General features: G+C 40.1%; 2 protein-coding genes across 3 annotated transcripts; one reads left to right on the forward strand and one right to left on the reverse strand.

Moving 5' to 3' along the window:
• Positions 1-2610: 2610 nt before the first annotated feature.
• Positions 2611-7215, forward strand: Pi3K59F (phosphatidylinositol 3-kinase 59F). Its single transcript, XM_090162789.1, has 21 exons — positions 2611-2754; positions 2857-3045; positions 3111-3254; positions 3356-3479; positions 3537-3719; positions 3789-3965; positions 4025-4117; positions 4182-4367; positions 4862-5001; positions 5059-5167; positions 5225-5292; positions 5363-5474; positions 5533-5649; positions 5706-5972; positions 6039-6108; positions 6172-6321; positions 6386-6460; positions 6523-6691; positions 6751-6841; positions 6892-7017; positions 7100-7215. The coding sequence occupies exons 1-21, from the start codon at positions 2675-2677 to the stop codon at positions 7112-7114; spliced, it is 2685 nt and encodes an 894-aa protein (XP_090018915.1). The 5' UTR covers positions 2611-2674; the 3' UTR covers positions 7115-7215.
• LOC149923225 (uncharacterized) lies at positions 7161-8194 on the reverse strand. 2 transcript variants are annotated; one of them, XM_090162791.1, is made up of 3 exons: positions 7945-8194; positions 7703-7884; positions 7161-7639 (listed from the first exon to the last, which is right to left on the reverse strand). In XM_090162791.1, the coding sequence occupies exons 1-3, from the start codon at positions 8086-8088 to the stop codon at positions 7369-7371; spliced, it is 597 nt and encodes a 198-aa protein (XP_090018917.1). In that variant the 5' UTR covers positions 8089-8194; the 3' UTR covers positions 7161-7368. The 2 variants fall into 2 exon arrangements, with proteins under 2 accessions (XP_090018917.1, XP_090018916.1); XM_090162790.1 differs by having other exon boundaries at positions 7161-7642.
• Between the last annotated feature and the right edge of the window lie 12602 nt (positions 8195-20796).

The following is a 20796-nucleotide window of genomic DNA, read 5'->3' on the forward strand; positions in this document are numbered from 1 at the left end:
TGCGTAATTTGGGGAGGAGAGGCCCGTTGCTGGACAAGCTGGGGTCCGGGAGCTCGAGACCTGGTCCGACGGGAGACCTGAGCATAGCTCCGTGATTTGGCCAACTCGCGGGCCTCCGGAAACGGAAGGTGCCCCGTGCGCTGTAAGGTGACCACCGTTTTCTCGAAACGTAACTTCGGGCAGTGACCATCCTTGCAGTTGTGCGCACTCTTGCAGTTAACGCATTTTTGTGGATTCGTACACGGGGTCATTTGGTCATAAACATGGTCCTGGCCACATTGGGCACAGATTTCGAATTGCACCGAGGCTTTACACTCCTGGGCAAAATGGCAGAAAAGGTGACACCTGTAACATTGGCTAGGACCCGCCTCATAATCGAACAGCCAGTAAGAGGCGCAGTAGAACATAACTCGGTGGGGGGCCTGTCCAGGAAATCCCAAAACAAACGCCGAGCTACAGCCCCCAAAGCGACGGATACTGGAGATCGCCACACCAGTGTCACGTAGAACCTCCAAAATGTCATCCCGTGTAATATTTTGCGGTACTCCGATAATCTTCTTGAACACCGTTGACGTAGTGGAGTTACCCGTCCCCACCGTGTAGGTGACGTCACCGAGAGCGAGAGTCTGCAGGATACTTTGTCGTTGCTCCTCCGTGGCAGCGGAGACCAGTAATTCACCGCTTTTCAATGCTTTCGCTTCCACCCCCCTCCCGAAAGTGGACTCTACCAAACGATGCAACGCCTTCGTCCCAAGTTCGTGGAATTTTTTTGATCCCACAGCGGGGCGCAATTTGAACGGGAAGTCCTTCGTCCGAAGCGGGAGGATAGTCACTCCCTCCTGCCGTTCGTGTGTGCGCGCCTTTTTTCTGCCTCTCTCTACCGTTGTAAAGCCCGATTCTGGGAAATCCTTCTCGCCCGAGCTCATCAACATGGCCGACCCCTCATCCACACCAAAGACTATAGAAGCTTACGCTACATAGACTGGTTTGTGCTACTGAGAAAAGGTTGACCATTTTTTTCAAGCATCAGCGCCCCAAGTAGTAGTGGAAGTAACTATTCATTAATAAAATAAGGCCACGCGAGCAGCTGATCCGTGGGACGCGGGTCTTCTCTTCGCCAAGATAATGGACAAAGCTACGTGTAGATGATAATTTTTAAGTTTTCTTTTTCCCCTCCCTTCTGTCTTGAAATGGATCGCGAAAAACCTTTAGAAACTATTAGTAGTTAATTTTGTGCATTTCGTAAATGAAAAAATGGTAGAAAGAAAACCAAAACATTAACTTTTTTTAGGTTCCCAAAAGCGTAAGCTTCTATAGTCTTTGGTCCACACTCAGCCCGGCCACTTCGAAGGACTTGGCCGTAGCCAACTTAAACAATAACGGCAATGCGAAAGGGAAGGAAAGGGGTGGGAGACAGAAAACAAAAGGGAAAAGGAACAAAAAAACTGGGGCTAAATAAGCAAAAGAACCGTAAAACAAAACTTACAAAACGGAGAGCAAAAAACTGCGATCAACTCGCATGACGAATGACGATTTCTACTCCCTCCGTTTCTTACGCTTATTTCTAGTTTTTCCAGAACGGTGTGGTGGCGCTACGTACTTCTTCCCTATAACGCATTCCAGGGGGGGGGGGATGAAATTTCCATAAAAAAATAAGCTCTTTTTTCCCCCTTCTGGGCCTCTACTTATTTTCTATCTCTATGGTTCAAGCACGGCCAACTTCGATCGCGCGTACCGCGCTTTAGCGGCCCCGTCAATCGCCTCGCATCAAAGATAATATAACTCCGTACCCTAGATTGGAAATCAAGCTCCTTGCACGTAATGCAGGTTTTTACTGAGGTCCCGGTGGAAGTCGGAATAAACCGCCTCCATAGAGCCGCTGCTGGCAGGGCTACCGACATCTAGTTAAAAAGTTTTAGTGAAAATTGCGCCGTGGTTTTTGACTTGCGGTTTTCAAGACACCAGATATTTTTGCGTTATATTGTTTTAAAACAATAATGGATCATGCCTGTAGCTCTAAAAAAAATTCTAAACGAAAGAAAACTAAAGGTAATACAATTTTGGGTTATCTATTGAAATTCCTTATTTCTCACCCTGCTATTGAGCCTGATTTTTCCGAATTCCGGTGCGAACTCAGTATTCAGTAAAAGCCTCACGAGAAAACGGGCTATCGAGAAACGCCGAGCACGGGGAAAAAAGGGATTTTTTAGCTTTTTTTGATAACAAAGCCTGTTGTAGTCGTACTCTAAATGTATATTTAGTCCATGGATATGTTATGAGTCACAGGTGCAAAATAATAATAAAGAAAGTCATGATCTACATATCCATTTGCGACTTTTGAGGATATATTTTTATAAAATTATTCAAATATAAGTAATTTTGTACAAAATAAAACCTTATATTTGGAATTATTTTCAGAATTAAACTGAATATTCATATAAATTAGTACTAAAAGCTCCAAAATATAGCGAGTGATAAAAATTGGTATTTCCAATGCAAAAATGGGATAAAAGGGATTTTTTGTTTAATGAAATTATCACCAGAGGGAAATTTTAGACATCAAATGTGGAAGCCCTGGTTCAGGCTTAGTCGTCTGCTTCTTCAGTCAAGGAGGAAAAAAATGGAGTTGTCATTGGGACTTAAATGAACAGGAAAAACTTTAAACTGTAAGAAAATGTTTTATGAAGATAGTGGTAGACACAAATTTTGTTATGTATACAGTTGCGATTTGAATATTAATCTCAAAGTCAAAGTGTGAGTATTTTTGATTGTGTATCAGTGTGATGGTTATATGAAACTAGTAACATTGTAACCCTTGGTTAAACTAAACTTTTTTTTCTTCTTCCATTTTCAAAGAGGAACTCTAGAAGGGAAACGAAAATCACCTGGCTATAAAGACTTATTGAGTGACCCATTACTGAAATTTTCTGGTCTATACGAGGGTGGCTGCTCTGACTTATTTGTAACATGTCAACTTTTTAGTGATGGAAAGAGATTAGGGCTTCCAGTACAAACATCATATAAACCCTTTACAACTCGTTGGAAGTAATATAATTTGAAAATAATGAATAAATGGTAGTTTGGTTATTAAAATTATTTATACTTGTTAGTTGGAATGAATGGTTGATCCTTCCACTAAAAATAAGTGATTTACCACGAAATACTTGTCTTGCTTTTACTGTGTGGGATGTTTACGGTCCAAGGAAAGCCATTCCCGTTGGAGGTACAACTGTATCAGTTTTCGGGAAATATGGGTAAGGGTGCTTATTACTTGAAAATATTGTGTATCGATATGCATAGGCAATTATAAGAAACAATATAATTCTTTAAGTTTAACATTAGTTATTTTTTGCAGTGCCTTAAGGCAAGGAATGCATGACTTGTGTTTGTGGCCAAATGTAGAAGCTGACTGTAAATGTAACTCTTCAACACCGGGAAAAATTGAGAGTCATAAAGAACAAATAGTTCGTCTTTCAAAAGTATAAGAATTTAGGTTTTTATAATATGAATTTTGGTACTAAATTTGGTTTCTATAGCTTACCAAAAAGCACAGAAATGGTAGAATGATGAAGGTTGATTGGTTGGATCGGTTAACTTTTCGGGAAATTGAAATGATTCATGAACGTGGAAAGAGAAACTCGAATTTTATGTACCTCATGATTGAATATCCTTCAATTGTTTATGAAGGACTAGAATACACTGTTATGTATTTTGAGAAGGTAACTACTCTGAAAAAATTTAATATGGCGCCTTTCAAGGTATTTCTCTGTATCGTCATTCTTTTTTAGGATGCGGAAGAAAAGTGTAGGAGACACCACCAAGCTGACATTGTAATAGTCCCTGATCCGGAAATAGCAATTGAAAACCTTGTAGAAAGTAAACATCACAAATTAGTCAGGAGTGTTCGAAGTGGTCTAAGTGATCGGGACCTAAAACCAAATACCCAAACTAGAGACCAGTTAAATGTAATACATGTCTTCTAGATGTTTGGTATTTAAATGACAAAAGGGTATTTTATTTTTAGAAAATTGTTAATTATCCTCCAACTAAAGTATTAACTTCCGAAGAGCAGGATTTGGTTTGGAAATTTAGATTTTACCTAACTTCCCAAAAGAAGGTATGATTTTTTAGGATAAAGCAATTAAATATTTATTTTCTTCATTTCGTTTTCCATTATACAGGCATTAACGAAATTTTTGAAATGCGTCAATTGGAATGTTCCTGGAGAAGCCAAACAAGCGCTTGAACTGCTTGGAAATTGGCAAGCTATGGATGTTGAAGATGCTTTAGAGCTACTATCACCGGCCTTTACACATGCTTCAGTCCGCCGATATGCTGTAACTAGACTTCAACAGGCGCCAGATGAAGTAATTTTATTGGGAGATCCAATTTTTGGCAAATTGTCAATGGGAATACCTAAAGTATTTTCACAATTTGGTTTGCTGAAAGGTTTATCTGATCTGCTGTTGGGATGTTAAATTTTTCATATGCTGCTGACAAGAAAACCTATTTTATTGATTTGGTGATAGGCAATCCAATTTTTAGCATGCATTTACAGGGAAAATTTTCATAATTGATTTGGCAATGGTAAATTCAATGTTGCGCATGCCGTTGACTGTAAAACATACACCATCTGGTGATCGGTTTAATTTTCTGTGTGCCATCAATGGGAAAACATATGCAATCCTGCGACTTGATATGCCATTTTACACATGCTGTTTATGGAGAAACTTATTTTCAATTACTAGCAATGGAGCTCATATTTTTTGTGTTACATTTGATGTATATTTTTGAGAATGTGGATTGTCAACCCAAAATTATGATAAATATGACAGAAAATTAAATTAATATATATTTCTAGGACTTGTTGCTGTACCTCCTTCAGTTGGTACAAGCTTTAAAATATGAAAACTTTGAAGAAATATTTACTGGGCTAGATCATAGAAAGGATTCAAATATTTCAACTACATCCGGCGATTCAGTAGCTGCTCAAGATAATAAGTATGTTGGTTTTTGTAAATTTCTTTTATTGTTGTTACACGTATTCGGTTTCTTTAGGTCAGATAATTTTTTCAAAGAAAACTATAGCCATACGGATTCCTCTATTGAGACCAGAAAAGAACGAGATGTATTTGAGGATGATAATTATAATCAGGACATTGGAAATGTATTATTATTTTTTTTATAGTTTTAACAAATGATTTGATTTCTTAAATATTTTCAGTGTGATTTAGCCTCATTTTTGATTAATAGAGCTTGCGCTAATGACACACTGGCTAATTTCTTTTATTGGTGAGTGTGAAAGTTCCCGAAGGAATTAATTATTCAATTGTTTATACTAAAATTTTGAATTTTGTTCCAGGTATTTATTAGTGGAATGTGAAGATCAGGAAAGTACAAAAGACTGTAGTCTTTCCAAAGAAACCCAAATGTACACAACTGTAATGAAAAGATTCAGTCAAGCTCTTAGCAAAGTTCGTTGTACTATTTTAACCAAATTTAATCTTAGTGTAACCAAATTTTTTTTTCGAGGGTGGGAAAGATCTCCGTTTACGTCGTTCCCAGTTAGCCAGGCAGCAAAATTTTGTCGATAAACTTGTCCTACTGATGCGAACCGTCGCCAAAGAAAGTGGAAATCGGAGGAAAAAAGTTAGATTTTGGTTAATTTAAAGATTATTGTAATTTTATCTTTAAATACTTTACAGATTGAAAGGCTACAATCACTGCTATCCGATCCTGAAATTAATAAAATCAACTTTACCAATTTTGATTCTTTGCCTTTACCTTTACATCCTGAAGTTAAGGTTAAAGGGATTCTGCCTGAAAAAGCAGCCCTTTTCAAAAGTGCATTGATGCCAGGAAAATTGACCTTTGTAACAGTCGAAGGTGTAGAATATGTGGCTATCTTTAAACATGGAGATGATTTGAGACAAGATCAGTTGGTTTTGCAAACAATAACTCTTATGGATAAAGTAGAAATTAATTATTGATATGCAATTTGCCAATTTTATTATTTATATTAATTGAACTTTTTACAGTTGCTTAGAAGAGAAAATTTAGATTTAAAGCTCACTCCCTATCGGGTTTTGGCCACAAGTAGTAAACATGGTAAACTGAAGCAGGATTACTTGCTTTGTTAGTTTAGTCAAGTTTTGTAATTTTTCTTTTAAGGGTTTGTTCAGTGCATTGAGTCAGTAGCTGTAGCGGAAGTTTTAGCCACTGAAGGCTCCATTCAAAATTATTTTAGGAAGCATGCACCATCTGAAACAGGAACATATGGAATAGCTTCCGATGTTATGGATGCATATGTCAAATCATGTGGTATGTAAAATAAATTCTAATGTTTACTTTTTTTTGGTTATAAATACATAATTATTACTTTAAGCTGGATATTGCGTTATAACGTATTTATTGGGTGTTGGAGATAGACATTTAGACAATTTACTATTGACCAAATGTGGTAAGTTTGTTGGAATTTGTCCATAAAGACATTCTTATGCTTAAAATAAAATTTTTTGGTAGGTAAATTATTCCACGTTGATTTTGGATACATTTTGGGTAGTGATCCAAAACCTCTCCCACCACCCATGAAGTTAAGTAAAGAAATGGTAGAGGCAATGGGAGGAATTAATTCAGAACATTACCAAGAATTTAGGAAACAGTGTTATACCGCTTTTCTACACTTAAGAAGGTAAGTTATTTAAAATTTTGTGTTATTACACTTAATTAAATTTTGATTTTGACTTTCAGGAATTCTAATTTGATACTTAACTTGTTTTCTTTAATGGTTGATGCTAACGTTCCTGACATTGCCTTAGAACCCGATAAGACTGTCAAAAAAGTATGGCAGACAACTTATTTTGGGTATTTTTTACTAATTTTTTTTTTAAGTTGCAAGATAAATTCAGATTGGATTTAAATGATGAGGAAGCAGTTCGTTACATGCAAAATGTCATTGATATTAGTGTTAGCGACGTGATGGCTGCCCTTGTAGAACAAATACATAAATTTGCCCAAGTAAGGAAAAATGGTTCTTAGAAAATAGTACAACCTATAACAAATGGGTGTTTATGGAAATTGACATAATTCTTTTTTGTAGTATTGGAGAAGGTGAAAGTATGCAAAATGCTTTTTGTATTGTACAGTTTAATATTGTTATGGTATATTGAAATTTGTATAGATTACACTGTATAATAAATAATTTAAAACCTTTGGTCCAACAGTGATTAAACTTAGGAATAATTTTTACCTTCCTTGACGTAAGGAATGTATTTTTTTCCACATTGAAGTATTGACTAGATCATAACAGTGAAAATTAGCAAAAACAAGCAGTATGCTGGTAAAATATCACACAAGATTAAAAAAGTTTCACATCAAGGAACAGGCGTGAGTGAAAAAACAACATGTACACCGTTTATTTAGAGGAGTAGGCGGGATTAGGTCTAAATCTTCATCATCAGGTGTGGAATCCAAATTATAACCGTCTTTTTTCAGCTGGTTAGTTATTTCTTTATCGGAAGACTTGCTTGTGGAATGAAATTCAAACTCCTCGTCACTATCGCTTTCCCAACTAACCAAAGGTTGTTCATCTGATTTGGTTACAACAGTTAAGATGGAAGATTTATTTGGCACAGGTAATCTACTTTTGAAAAGAGAAAAATCACATTTTGAGCTAATAAAAAGGACTAATAACAAACATTACCTGTTCCTCGGGATTAATGAACATTTTTGAGGTTCTAAACCATCACTTTTTGCTTGTTGTCTAATTTTTTTGGCTTCTTGAATTTGGCGTTCAAGCCTTCTCTGTAGTTGAATTGTACTCATTAGTCGTGGGTGTGATTTTGGCAGTGAATTTTCTGCGCTGTTTTCTAATTGCTCTGTTGACTATAATATTTAAAATGTTTATTACCATTAAGTATTTTTTTTTATAACAAGTTGTTTTACGTCTTTGGCCATAAGACTTGGGCGTTCATATGTTGCTGGGTCAAGATCATCATCGGATTTTACGCAAATTTCGTGTTCTAGTTGCGAATAACATATTTTACTATGTGGCTTGGTAGAATCGCTATCGATACCACTATCTTCCATAATATAATTATTTAATGTGAAAAAAATTACTGTCCATAGTCGTAATATTTGGAACAGCTCGAACAGCTGGTAAAATATTTTAGCAGACGATGCAACATAGAGGTCTTACCCAAAGACTATTTATACGCTTCGCTTACTAGACAGCAGACTTGGAATTAGCGGGAGTCTTGGGGCCAATGGCTCTTAATAAAAATCAGTGGGCTCTTAAAATAAATCATTCGAACGGGGGTTGCGGGCCACCGAGGCTCTCAATTTAATTAAAAAATATTTATTAAACATTTTACGGAAATTTCTGGAACATGATGTATACGCCGTTAGAAATGATTATGTATGATATTATAATATACTTGCTTGTTTTAAAAAATATCACTATTTCCAAGTCTGCTAGACACATAGAAATCTCATAGGTAACTAGAATGCTGCCGCCTACGGCCGAGCTTGACGCCAGTTTGCCTTGAACCTTCAGCCAATGAGAGGCCGTAGAGTGGTTCCGCCAAGGAGGATAATAATCCTCCTTGGCTCCGCTAATATAGCGGGAGATAGGTGACGTCATTCTCTCTGGTGACATTAAATTCTTGGCAGAACCACTCTTTGAGCTCTGATTGGCTGAGATCTGGCTAACGTCTGCCACGGCGTTTGGCCCATTTGCCAGTTACACGGCAGTATTCTAGTTACCTATGAGATTTCTATGGCTAGACAGGCGTTTCCATACAAAAAAACCTGTTAACACCATTGAGTTGGGAATAAATAGAGGTACAACTAAATCTGGCTGGCGCGGGACCAATTTCATTCGATAAGGAGACTTTATCAGTTTATCGTTCTACCGTGGCGGCATCTGTCTCTAGTGGTGGAAACTATATTGCAATTGAATTTTTTAGCGAATCTGATGCGAAATTGAAATGCCTGATTTCTCGTAACAAACAAACCTTTGAAGTTGTTTAAAAATAATTTTATTCTGTCAACACAATCCTTTTTAACTCAAGTTACGGTGAGTTAGCTAATAATTATTTATTTTTAGCCATGTAACTTTACAAAATATAGATGGCGCTACCACCTAATTATAAAGATGAATTTCGTACAGTTTTATCAGAACAGGTCCCGCGTAACCATGGCAACCAAAATCGTAATTGTAATTCTAGCAGTATTATTCCCAAATATTATTAATTCAAAATAATAACATAAAAACAGAAGGTGACCAGTTTAATAATTCCAAATAATGGGAGATGACCTATTAATCCAAGGTTTATATTAATTTCTATGCATAGCGACTCCGCTTACTACCGCCGCGGCCGCACGTCGAGGTTTTATGTAGAGTCCATTCGCTCGCATCCCTCGAACGAGTCGAACTGTCTAACCCCCCTCTGGCCTCAAACCCTCAATCATGAACTATAAATTAAATGCCTCAATCCTCTAGTCTCACTTTCCCCCGAGTACGGTAGGCTACCTGGCTACGCGGTAACGGACCGGGGACTCTGGAGTTACGGGGCCTAGAGAAAGAGAGATAATAGAGTGTTGTCATCTTATACGATTTTGAAAACTTGTAACGTCACAGCTGTAGTGTTAATAGTGGCCGCCATGACAGTTACCGTTTTTTATCAATTGGCAAATTACAACGGTGACGTCGCAGGGTTTCAGACGACAACACTCTATACGGTAAATTACGAATGTCTTCTAGGCTATGGTAGTAGTCTTAGGTGAGATAGTACTATATTGTACTATTCATGTGGTACTCATAAAATAAAGTTAACTATTTTGAAAACGTGTAAAGTTAATGTTACCAACATAATCTAACTTCTAAACATGTAGTATAGGTTTTTTTAGGCTTATAAATGACTTTGGAACATTTTATATAAGACCAGTTTAATAATTCATAAGCTAGGGGGTCACTGGTCATAAGGACCAGTTTAAAAAAATCCTTATTTCCAAGGCTGCTTGGGTCATGATTGACATTGACCAATGTTAAAGGGGCTCGAACCATAGAAATCTCATAGGTAACTAGAATGCTGCGCCTACGGCCGAGCTTGTCGCCAGTTCGTTTTGAGCCTTCAGCCCTTGAGAGGCCGTAGAGTGGTTCCGCCAAGGAGGATAATAATCCTCCTTGGTTCCGCTACTATCGCGAGAGCTAGGTGACATCATTCTCCCTGGTGACCTTAAATTCTTGGCAGAACCACTCTTTGAGCTCTGATTGGCTGAGATCTGGCTATCGTCTGCCACGGCGTTTGGCCCATTTGCCAGTTACCCGGCAGCATTCTAGTTACCTATGAGATTTCTATGGCTCCAACATAGAGATAGAAAAGAAATAGAGGGAAGATTACCACGTTAAGGCACCCCTGTTTTTGACCGGGAAAATTCATCCCCCCCGCGCATGCATGAAAGCGGAGATGGGCAGAATTTGCAACGCCATTTATCCTTCCTTTGATCAAATGACAGTTGATTTTCAAGAAGGCATAATGTATTTCGTTTCACCGCGTGTCGATGGCGCCACATAATCTGCCCATCTCAAGGATTCCTACATTGTCGAAAAGGGGCTCGGCACTCGCGGTCAACTTCGCCAGATACAATAGTGGCTCTATTTCTTTTCTATCTCTATGGGCTCCAAAGTTCGGTGGCAAACTGAGTGTTAAGTCAGTAAAGTGCGAAATTTACGGTTGACTTTGCCCGCCTCTGCCAAGGCCGAATGAGGGGTTGGGGGGGGGGATGAATAGCATGCTCAATTTTCTTTTTTTTTGCCACCAAACTTTGTAGCCCCTTTAAAGTAACTTTTAGTTAAATAATAAAAATATTTTATCTTGATCGTAAATATATTTATTAAAATTCTTTATCTTTCAAATTATCCCAATGTGTATCCGTTTCGGGTGTTCCCTCTCCATCGCATCGTTTTGACGTTGGCCGTCAAAGGTTTGGGTAGGACTGTGTGAACAAGCCAAGCCCCTTTTTACACACAATCCCTATGTATTTAGGGATTGTAGTGTATTAGGTTCACGTACAGTGTAGTCCGCCGCCGCCGTTCGTTCGTTCAATTACTCTCGAATCGTTCGCAATACAAAATCAAACGATACGTCAGTCGATTAAACTTAGAAAACCCTCGTCGCCATTGCCAATTATTTTTGAATCGGGTGCTAAGACGTTGGTCATTTGCCCAATTTAGTAGACCACCACGCTTCTTGGCGATTAAAATTTAAACGGATTTCGCGTTATTACTCTTGAACCGTTTGCGTTACAAAAACACCAAATATGCCAATCGATGGGGACTATTAAAACCTAGCTGCCACTGTTAAAAATTTTGAAATTGAAAAACAAGAAGATGGTCATTTGCACTTTCCAATGGGACAGAATCCAAATTTCATCGAATTTCGAATTTCCCGCATCACCCAAGATAAACCAGATAGCTTGAAAAGAGGTATCAATTAGGTGTTACTAGGCTCTTATTTATTTCACGAGTTCTTGTTAATTATTTTATCTGTTCCAAAATTCACGTTTGCTACTATTTTTACCTCTCCGAGGGGATTATGTCCTCTAGGAGGGGTTTTACAATCACCGTGTCTGTCTGTGTGTCTGTGTGCTGCGAACGCGTTACCGGGGCAAAGTCAAAAATTGTGTTTGCAGTCTAAAGGGAGGCAAAACCACCGCGTGACGGTGAGCGTTAACGGACGATTTTGCGGTTGGGTTGGGTGCGGTTGGTTTTTTCGTTAACGCTCACCGTCGCGACGGTTTCAACTCAGTTTTATTGGAAAGTTTGTTTTTTGTAATTTTTATGTGTAGCGTGGGAATGTTGAGTTTGTGTTATGGCGGTTGTGGGTGATGAGATTGTTGTGTATGCGTTTAGTATGTACGGGTGTTTTGTCTCCAACTTCTTCTTATTGACTTTTGGGACGAACCGAGTGCTGAGGGTTACGATAAACGTCTAAACGTCCAAATGGCAGGGTGGTTTCCACTAATTGTTTACGGTATTCGTCATAGTATCAATTTGCGATCGCATTGGGCGGGATTCGAACCCGAGGCCTCCTGCATGACAGGCGAGTGTTCTACCACAGAACCGACGATACATGTTACAGTTCAAAGAAAATTACAAGCTCAGCTTAAGTGGAAGAGTATATTAATAGTTTTTGAAGTCTAAATTTTTTACGTATGAAAATTTAAAGGTCAAATCTTGTTTTAGCGCAGTCAGCAGATAAGATGGTTAAAGGGTAGAACCCGTTAGTTTTTTGTAATTTATTTCGTTTTTCAGTCGTATATTTTTATCTATTGTGTGTTTAGCGTATTAGTTTTCAAGCGTAATCGTTCATTTATGAAGAAAATACCGAGTTGTATACATCGTGCTCTTACACTTATGTTGGTCTGGTTTTTAACTGGGTCGTCATTACTTCGTAATTTATTTTAAACGTTTTCTCGACTGATTAAGATGTTTAATGCAGTTCATCAATTCGGTTCGTTCGTTTTTATTTATAAAGAGCCCTAACTATTCCGTCTACGGTCCTTTATTGATATACGAGCTGTCGTTTAGTCAAGTGGCTTTCTGTGCTTTATGAATGGTAAGTTTTTCGCTTCTTATTAATACATTTTTTATTGGTGTGGATATTTGGACATCTACGATTCCTAATGCAGTCATTGATTTCCTGGGTGTGCGAGTCATTATATGATATTGGAAATTGGACGGCATTGGTCTTTTTCATGCGGTAGGTTTCACAACGTCAACAAGAAGTCTACGAGTCGTCCACTACCAGATGTTGAATATAGCTATTCTACGGTATCTTCATCAAGGGCGAGTGTTGAAATAAAATGAGCGTTAAAGATGTGGCAAGTATTTCGTGAGCGAGAAAAATACAAATACCCTCTGTAGATATTTCTTTCATTAAAATTTGCTTAGTATTATATTTAACTGTAAATAGGGTTAAATTCAATTGTGCATTGTTTTAGTACGTTGTAACTACTTAATTTATATTATTCTGAATAAATTAAACTCGGTTGTTTCGTCTCAATTATTTTAATTATAATAAAAAATTTATATCGGGCGGGATTGAACCGCGATTACGTTTTTAGTAAATAACTCTGAATTGCGGAGATATCTTTAAGGGTCGTCTCGAGAAATTAATACCACTAGGGACATATCTTCCGAGGAGAGGTATATTTTGGCTTACCAACTTGTTGTTTTTGCTATACACGGTGGTTGTTGGTGAATAAGAAGGGCATTGTAATGAATTTTTTTCGTTCAATTTAATAGTCTGATTTGATACGATTTTTTTGCACAGGGTGAATGTTTTATATCGGGTTTGATTATTTACTGTGTTGGACATTTTCTGGTGTGAATCGTCATACAGGGTGAATGTTTTATTTGGCCTGTGATTTTTGAAATCACAGGGGTGAATGTTTTATATCGGGCTGTAATTATTTACTGTGTTGTAGACTTTATGGAAATTCTGGTGCTCATTTTATTGTGAATGTTTTATATCGGACTGTGGTTATTTACTATGTTAGAGGCTTTCTGGGGCGAATTTTGATACAGGGTGTGTTACATACCAACTACATTCAACTATGAACTAAACCGCATTCGAATTTCCCACGCTCCGCCTAGTGTTAAAACTCTAAATGGCGCTACCTGAGCTGCATAGGAGACTTTGCTTAGCTACGTAGTAACCCCCGGGTTTTGGGGCATTCTTGTTCCCGGCTCGACCATGAGCGCTAGCTCCTGTTTTTCCTCTGGTATTATATGTATATCGTCTATCTTCATTAAACTATATGCTTAACCAAACAAGTGTAATTAATGAACATAACAAAATGGCGACGGAGATATGATCTCAACACTGAAAAACAACTCGTAATTTTGACGAAAAATACGGGCAGACGAGATCCTACGATCGAATATCAACGACAATCATCATGGCAATGATTGGCCACGTAAACGTTTTCGACAACAAGAAGGAATCTTGGGAGCAATACGCCGAACGGTTGGATGCGTACTTTACTGCCAACGGAATCACAGATGCCGGTAAGAAGAAAGCTGTTTTACAGACTATACTAAACCCCGAGACGTTTACCTTGTTACGGGATCGCCTACGGCCTGCCGACATCGCCTCAAAAACTTACGATGATCTCCAAGTGGCGTTAACGAAACACTTCAACCCGGCGCCGCTGCGCTGTATAGCGCGCCTCCGCTTCCATAGACGCAACCGTCAGGAGGGCGAATCGTTAGAAGCGTTCATCGCTGACTTACAAGCGTTATCCGTAACAATGTAAGTTCCGCGACAGCGACGAGATAATTTTCGGGGTAAACGATTGTGCAATGCAACAGAAACTTATCGCAGAGGAGGAAGAAAAGAAAAAAGTTACACTAGAACGAGCAACTGCTCTCCTAGTGGCAATGGAGAGTGCGAAATGAACGCCGAAGATAAAGCGAAGGCGGCGCCAGTAAATCAAATTCATACACCCAAAAAACCGACGAATAAATCAAACCGAAAACGCGACAACATTAGCACATCCGGGCGATACAGAAATGAACATCAGCAGTCAACTTCGAAGAGCTACACAGCACACACCAAGGAGTTGTCGGAATGAAGGTGGTGGCCAGATCTCGAATCTGGTGGCCCACCATCAACGCAGATATAGAGGCCATGTCAAACACATGTGGTACCTGTCGTCAACACACAGCACTACCAGCAAGGACATAACAACCATGGCCAGCGACAAAAACACCTTGGGAAAGAGCCCACATGGACTTCACAGGTCCAATAGAAAGAAAATACTTGTTGCTCATCGTAAACAGTTACAGCAAATGGGTGGAGGTCTTCATAACTGCATCACAGACTACGCAAGCCGTGATAACATCCCTACGCCAATGCATATCGAGATTCAGTATCATGCTGACGCTAGTTACCGACAATGGCACATGTTTCTCGAGTAGCGAATTTGACGAATTCACTCGGAACAACGGTATCCATCATTTGAGAACAGCCCCTCACCACCCAGCGTCAAAGGCGCGGCTGAACGTAACGTGAGAACAATTAAAGATAACCTGAAAAAGATGTCTGACGTGAACTCCGAGGCCATGGATGTTATAAACAATGGTTTGAACACTCATAAGTCCGGATCTCTTGATGACAGACTGGCACGAATTTTGATTAACCATAGAAGATCACCTAATTCTAGCGGAAAATCCCCCGCGGAACTAATGTTTGGCAGAAACATCACTACCCGCATTGATCTTTGTCATCCAAAACATGCGATTTCCCGAACCACAGTGGACAATAACGAAAGAGACGTCCCACCGACTTACAAGTTAAACGACAATGTTTACGCCTACAATTTTGGTGTGGGAACAAAATGGTTCAGCGGTTTTATAACCCGACACTTGGGTAGAATGATGTACAGTATTGAAACTGACAGGGGAGAGATCCACCGCCACCAAAACCAGATACACCCACGTCATGCAATGGCAGTCTGACACCCACCAGGGCTATAATTGCACCCGCACAAAATTGCAGTCCACCACCCATGGCGCCAACTGCACCAAGTCCAGTACAGTCCACGCCAGAAAGAGATCTGGCACCTCCGGCTTTAAACAAGGGATCCGAAAAATCACCAGACGGCCCCGACACTGCGAGGCAATCACCGGTTGAGAGATGCACACCAAGGCGATCAGCGGATAGACCGGACCGAGAATCAACCTCGTCGACGACCAATCAGAGACTGGATTTCCCCCAAACACCACGCAACACAAACTCGACTGACGTTCCAACGCCGCGCAATACAAACTCGACGGAATCCAACATAAGGCAAAACAATACCACGCCAACTGAAGCGCAGCGCATCAAAAATTCGTTCGCCAAGACAAAAGGATCACGGCAGCCAAAGAGACCGGCTCGTTATCGATGTTAGTGACCGGGAAAAAAACCCTTCGTATTGTGTAATCTTTAAAGGGAAAGTGTTGTTACATACCAACTACATTCAACTATGAACTAAACCACATTCGAATTTCCCGCGCTCCGCCTAGTGTTAAGACTCTAGATGGCGCTACCTGAGCTGCATAGGAGACGGGGCATTCTTGTTCTCGGCTCGACCACGAGCGCTAGCTCCAGTTTTTCCTCTTGTATTATATGTATATCTTTATCTTCATTAAACTATATGCTTAACCAAACAAGTGTAATTAATGAACATAACAGCAGGGGCGGCTTAAGGGCCGGGCAACCCGGGCAACTGCCCGGGGCGCCGTTTTGAGAGGGGCGCCAAAATTGAGTTGTGCGCCTTTTTAGTTTACCAAGAATTGGATTTCTTTATAAAAATTTTAATGAAAGCATAACATAATTTGAAAAATCCTTAGCTAATTAGAAATACAAACCGTTTTCCCAACCAAAATGTCCAACATCGTCGATGATTGTTTTTTTGCGACTATTTATTTTAAAATAGTAAATAAACCATAAAACTACGGTGCTTAGTTCTGACGGATAAAGCATTTCCCTGGTATTTCAATTATAAACCAAGGTATGTAATATGAAGAAGAAAAAGTGGTTGGGCGATACTACAAGAATAGAAGTGTGTCAGAATTTTTAGCCCGGTGTACCTAGCAACAGGGGCCATACCACCGGAGGCCTATCATCATAGTGCCCTACGCCAGCGTCCCCAAGCCCGGACAGGTGACAAATCCAGCATGGGTAGTAGCGTGGGTCTAGCCAGTAAGAATTTGCCTGTACACCGATTACGTAATCATTAATGAGTTCAGATGATTACGATGAGTACAGAATGATTACGATGAGTACAGAATGATTATGATGAGAACATAAGGATTACGATGAGTACACAGGCAACCCAAAACTTTAAAATTGTTACAGATGAGTAATTGAGTACGGGATAATTCCAATGAATAAGCGTGATTACAGATTATTACGCACTTTACAAATGATTACAAGTGATTACAGATGAGTACGCGTTATTTCATAATGATTACGGTGATTACAGATGAGTACGAAGATTACAAATGAGTACAAAGGATTGCAGAATAATACGTAATCATTACAGTTAGGGTGTACACCGATTACGGGAAGTCGATAGCCCCTCGGGTAGTAGTACCCTACTACTGATGGTCGGACCTTTGACGCAAGCCACTCAACCCAGCAGAAGGTGCAGCAGCAATGAGCGGACCAATTCTCACTACAGCCGTGCGAGTAAGAGTGGATGCTATAGCAACTCCTTCCGAAACCCTACCTACGTAGGTAAAGAGTCATACCCTTTGTAGAGAGCTCCTAAAGGGGAACGACGGGACACAGCAGTCCACATAACCCGGCACAGCTGACCACGGAGATCGCGGTGTGACTCCAAAAGGCCGGGAAACAGGACCAACGTGCCCTCACACGGAGGCCCGCCGCCCCACAGCAGGCTACCCAATCCGCCGAGGTGGCTAGTTTAAACGGACCCTCTCCGTTAGCCTCAGTCGAAGCTCAGTTTCCAGCCAAACCTGGCCAAAGTCGGAGGTGGAGATAGGACCATTTGATCAGAGCTAACATCTACCAGTGCGCCACCGCCCTTATGGGTTACAAGAGCCAGACCCAGACTCCCCGGTAAACCCACTAGTTATTGCACACTCTAACCAATTTAGGGCCACAAGAATAGAAGGAACCCCAAAGTAATACAGTACTTATATGTACTTGCTAGCTATTTCGTTGTCATTTATCCAGCTTTATGATAAATAAACTAGCAGGCCATTTTCAAGAATTCTATTTGTTTCTTAGACTATTATGAACCTGCATTTAATATTCTAAAATGCATTTAAATCGTTTTCGATGGCTAGTTCTTAAGCAGTCTATCAGTACGATTTAATCTGTCGTGTGTCCGTAGTTACAGTTAGTCTCTCTCTTCTATTTTACGCGCACGCGCAGAAAGCCATTTATTAGTTTCAGTTTAATAGTTTTTGTTAGATAGATATTAATTGAGTCACGTTGAATTGAATTAAGATGACCGAGAAATACAAGCATTCTGGTTCTTTTAAAAAAAAGTAAATTAAGAGAAGCCGTTAAAGCAGAAAAGCAAGCGACAGCTTTAAAAAAGTTCATAAGTGTAGGCCTCAAAAAATCCCGCAAAAAGTTTTTTAATTAAGTTGTTAAAGCAATTAAGGTAATGAATAAAAGAATAAAGTTTACTAAGAACAACCCGTGAGTTAAAGATAAAAATAATCCCTGGATATTTTTATTTTTAACTCACAGGTTCTTCGTAAACTTAATTCTTTTATTTCACATATTAACCGTGATACTATTCAGTATGGACATTATAATTAATGTACTTAAGGTATACTAGTCTTGCCACCTTACCTAGTGTTTCAAGCTCCATGTAAAATGACCCTGTACCATAAAGAAGGTATTAGATATGTTTACACAAAGTATTTAGAAAGTGATTAAAGGGATTATTTATTGTTATGAAAACCGTAAATTTATAACACGGTCATGTTAATGTTTTTACATGTGGTCAGAAATTTATATCCCGGTGCTCCAAGCGATCATACAGCCTACTACACCGCCGGTATCATCAGAATGCCCTACGCCAGCGTCCACATGCTCGGACAGGTGACAAAACCAGCATGGGTAGCAGAACCCCACCCAGCAGAAGGAGCAGCAATGGGGCGACCAGCTCGCCACTTCGCACACAGCAGTGGGATAGAGAGCGGATGCTCTAGCAACGCCAGTCGACACCCTACCGAGAAAGGTAGGGAGCCAAGCCCATTGGAGAGAGCTCCTAAAGGGGAACGGCGGGCACACAGCAGCCCACATAACCCGGCACAGCTGGAACCGGATATCCCGGTGGAACCCCAAAAGGCCGGGAGATGGGTCCGCCGTGCCCTCATACGGAGGCCCGCAGCCCCACAGCAGGCTACCCAATCCGCCGAGGCGGCTAGTTTAAACGGACCCTCTCCGTTAGCCTCAGTCGAAGCTCAGTTTCCAGCCAAAGCTGGCCAAAGTCGGAGGTGGAGATGGGACCATTTGATCAGAGCTAACATCTCCCAGTGCGCCACCACCCTTATGGGTTACAAGAGCCGGACCCCGACTCCCCGGTAAAGCCACCAGTTATTGCACACTCCGACCCCTTGAGGACCTTAATGTTTTTACAGGGGGGGGGGGGGTAGTTTAATTTAGTTACAAAATAACAGGGGCGCCAAAAATCCCCCTTGCCCGGGTGAAAAATATTTCTTGAGCCGGCCCTGCATAACAGGGTGAATGTTTTATATCGGACTGTGATTATTTGCTTCTTTGGAGACTTTCTGGAGCTAATTTTGATACAGGTGATTTTTTTATATCGGGCTTGATTATTTACGGTGTTTTGCATTTTCTGGTGCGAATTTTGATACAGGGTGAATGTTTTATTCGGACTGTGATTTTTGAAATCTGGGACAGGGGTGAATGTTTTATTCGAACTGTGAGGATTAACACATCAGCGGGATTGTGTGTACGGAAATGTCTTTGACATCTTGTTCTTTGTAATGGCTACGGACCGAAGGCCCGTTGTCTCCTTGGGGTCCATGGTGGTTTATGGGCAAAAGCTACCGTGCCCCCTTGGATCTTAGTGACGGTTTTTTTAATGGTGTAAAAGAGTTGTCCCCTCTGAAAGTTACATGGCACGCTTCTCCATCTCCCCCAGTTCATTTTCTTATTTATGGTCCCTTATTATAAAATTGGGATACTGGGGTAACGTTTGGTATGTTAGTCATTTTGTATTTTATTTTGTATCTTACGATTATGTTATCTCCGTGAATTCTTTGCAAATATATTTTAGTTATCGTTGAATGGCCAACGAAATGAACGTCTTTCTCTGTCGGTGAGTTGTAAAGGACACAGATGCCCATTGTCGTACGGAATTCAGGGCTTCGCACGCCTGGATTTTTATGGTGTGCTTTTATGCCAACCGAACCACGAATCCACGTAATTAAAGTAGCGCGGGCGCCCACGCCCAGTGATAGGCTAGGTCCGGAAAAGGGCGAGGAACACCATACTGGTGATTGGATGGTAACCAAGGGTCCCAGAACAAAACCTCGACGAGGAACCCAAAAGAAATTCGAGCCCTAGAGCCGAAGCAAGACAGAGTCGTAAACCAAATTAGCAAGGAGAACGCAACCCATCATAAGTCGTGCATTTTCTGGTGTACATTTTTCATTGGTTAGACGCATTATCATCGCCTGCTGCCGTTGGAACGGGAAAATTCGGAAATTGTCTTCCCCCCTTCCCGTAAAAAGTGCAGCGTAAAGGTTCTTCAAATGAAATTTGTACACAACACTGCGTTAGCATGTTTAAAGGCAAGCGTCGTTCTCCTTGTATTTGATGCTACTATTACAAACAGTATTTTTCAAGACTACAAAGCTATTCCTTGTTATAATCGTTATAATATTGTTTAAAATAATTAATGTGACCTATCACTAGATGGCGCTAGCGGCCTAAGCCTGCTAGGGGATGTGGGGGCAAGGGAAATAGTAAAGAGCACTTTTTAGAGGCCGGTCTCCAGCGACAGTCATGTATATTGAGCTTCTATTTTAAATCACTTCACATGGTACTTTAATTACCCAAATCTAACATGGTGACAGCGGCGGGATCACGCTCAATGTTTTTACTACAAGTACAAATTATTATTTCAAATTCGGATTAATTTCTTTTGTGTTTTATTTCGTGTTTCGTTGCCAACACGAGGATTTCGACTTCGTTCAAAATCCCTCCTGGTTTTGTTCCTGGGGCCTCCTCG

Source organism: Leiobunum rupestre, chromosome 11 (genome assembly GCF_980474605.1).
Source record: "Leiobunum rupestre chromosome 11, qqLeiRupe1.1.hap1, whole genome shotgun sequence".
NCBI classification, from domain to species: Eukaryota; Metazoa; Arthropoda; class Arachnida; order Opiliones; family Sclerosomatidae; genus Leiobunum; species Leiobunum rupestre.

Excerpts from the sequence above, each read along its gene's own strand:
- Pi3K59F (XM_090162789.1), top strand. The coding sequence starts at position 2,675 with ATGTTTTATGAAGATAGTGGTAGACACAAATTTTGTTATGTATACAGT. Across the intron at positions 2,755-2,856 it reads ATTAATCTCAAAGTCAAAGT|AGGAACTCTAGAAGGGAAAC; the intron begins GTGAGTATTTTT and ends CCATTTTCAAAG. Across the intron at positions 4,368-4,861 it reads TTCAACAGGCGCCAGATGAA|GACTTGTTGCTGTACCTCCT; the intron begins GTAATTTTATTG and ends ATATATTTCTAG.
- LOC149923225 (XM_090162790.1), bottom strand. The coding sequence starts at position 8,088 with ATGGAAGATAGTGGTATCGATAGCGATTCTACCAAGCCACATAGTAAA. Across the intron at positions 7,885-7,944 it reads CAAGTCTTATGGCCAAAGAC|TCAACAGAGCAATTAGAAAA; the intron begins GTAAAACAACTT and ends TAAATATTATAG. Across the intron at positions 7,643-7,702 it reads TCATTAATCCCGAGGAACAG|TAGATTACCTGTGCCAAATA; the intron begins GTAATGTTTGTT and ends TCTTTTCAAAAG.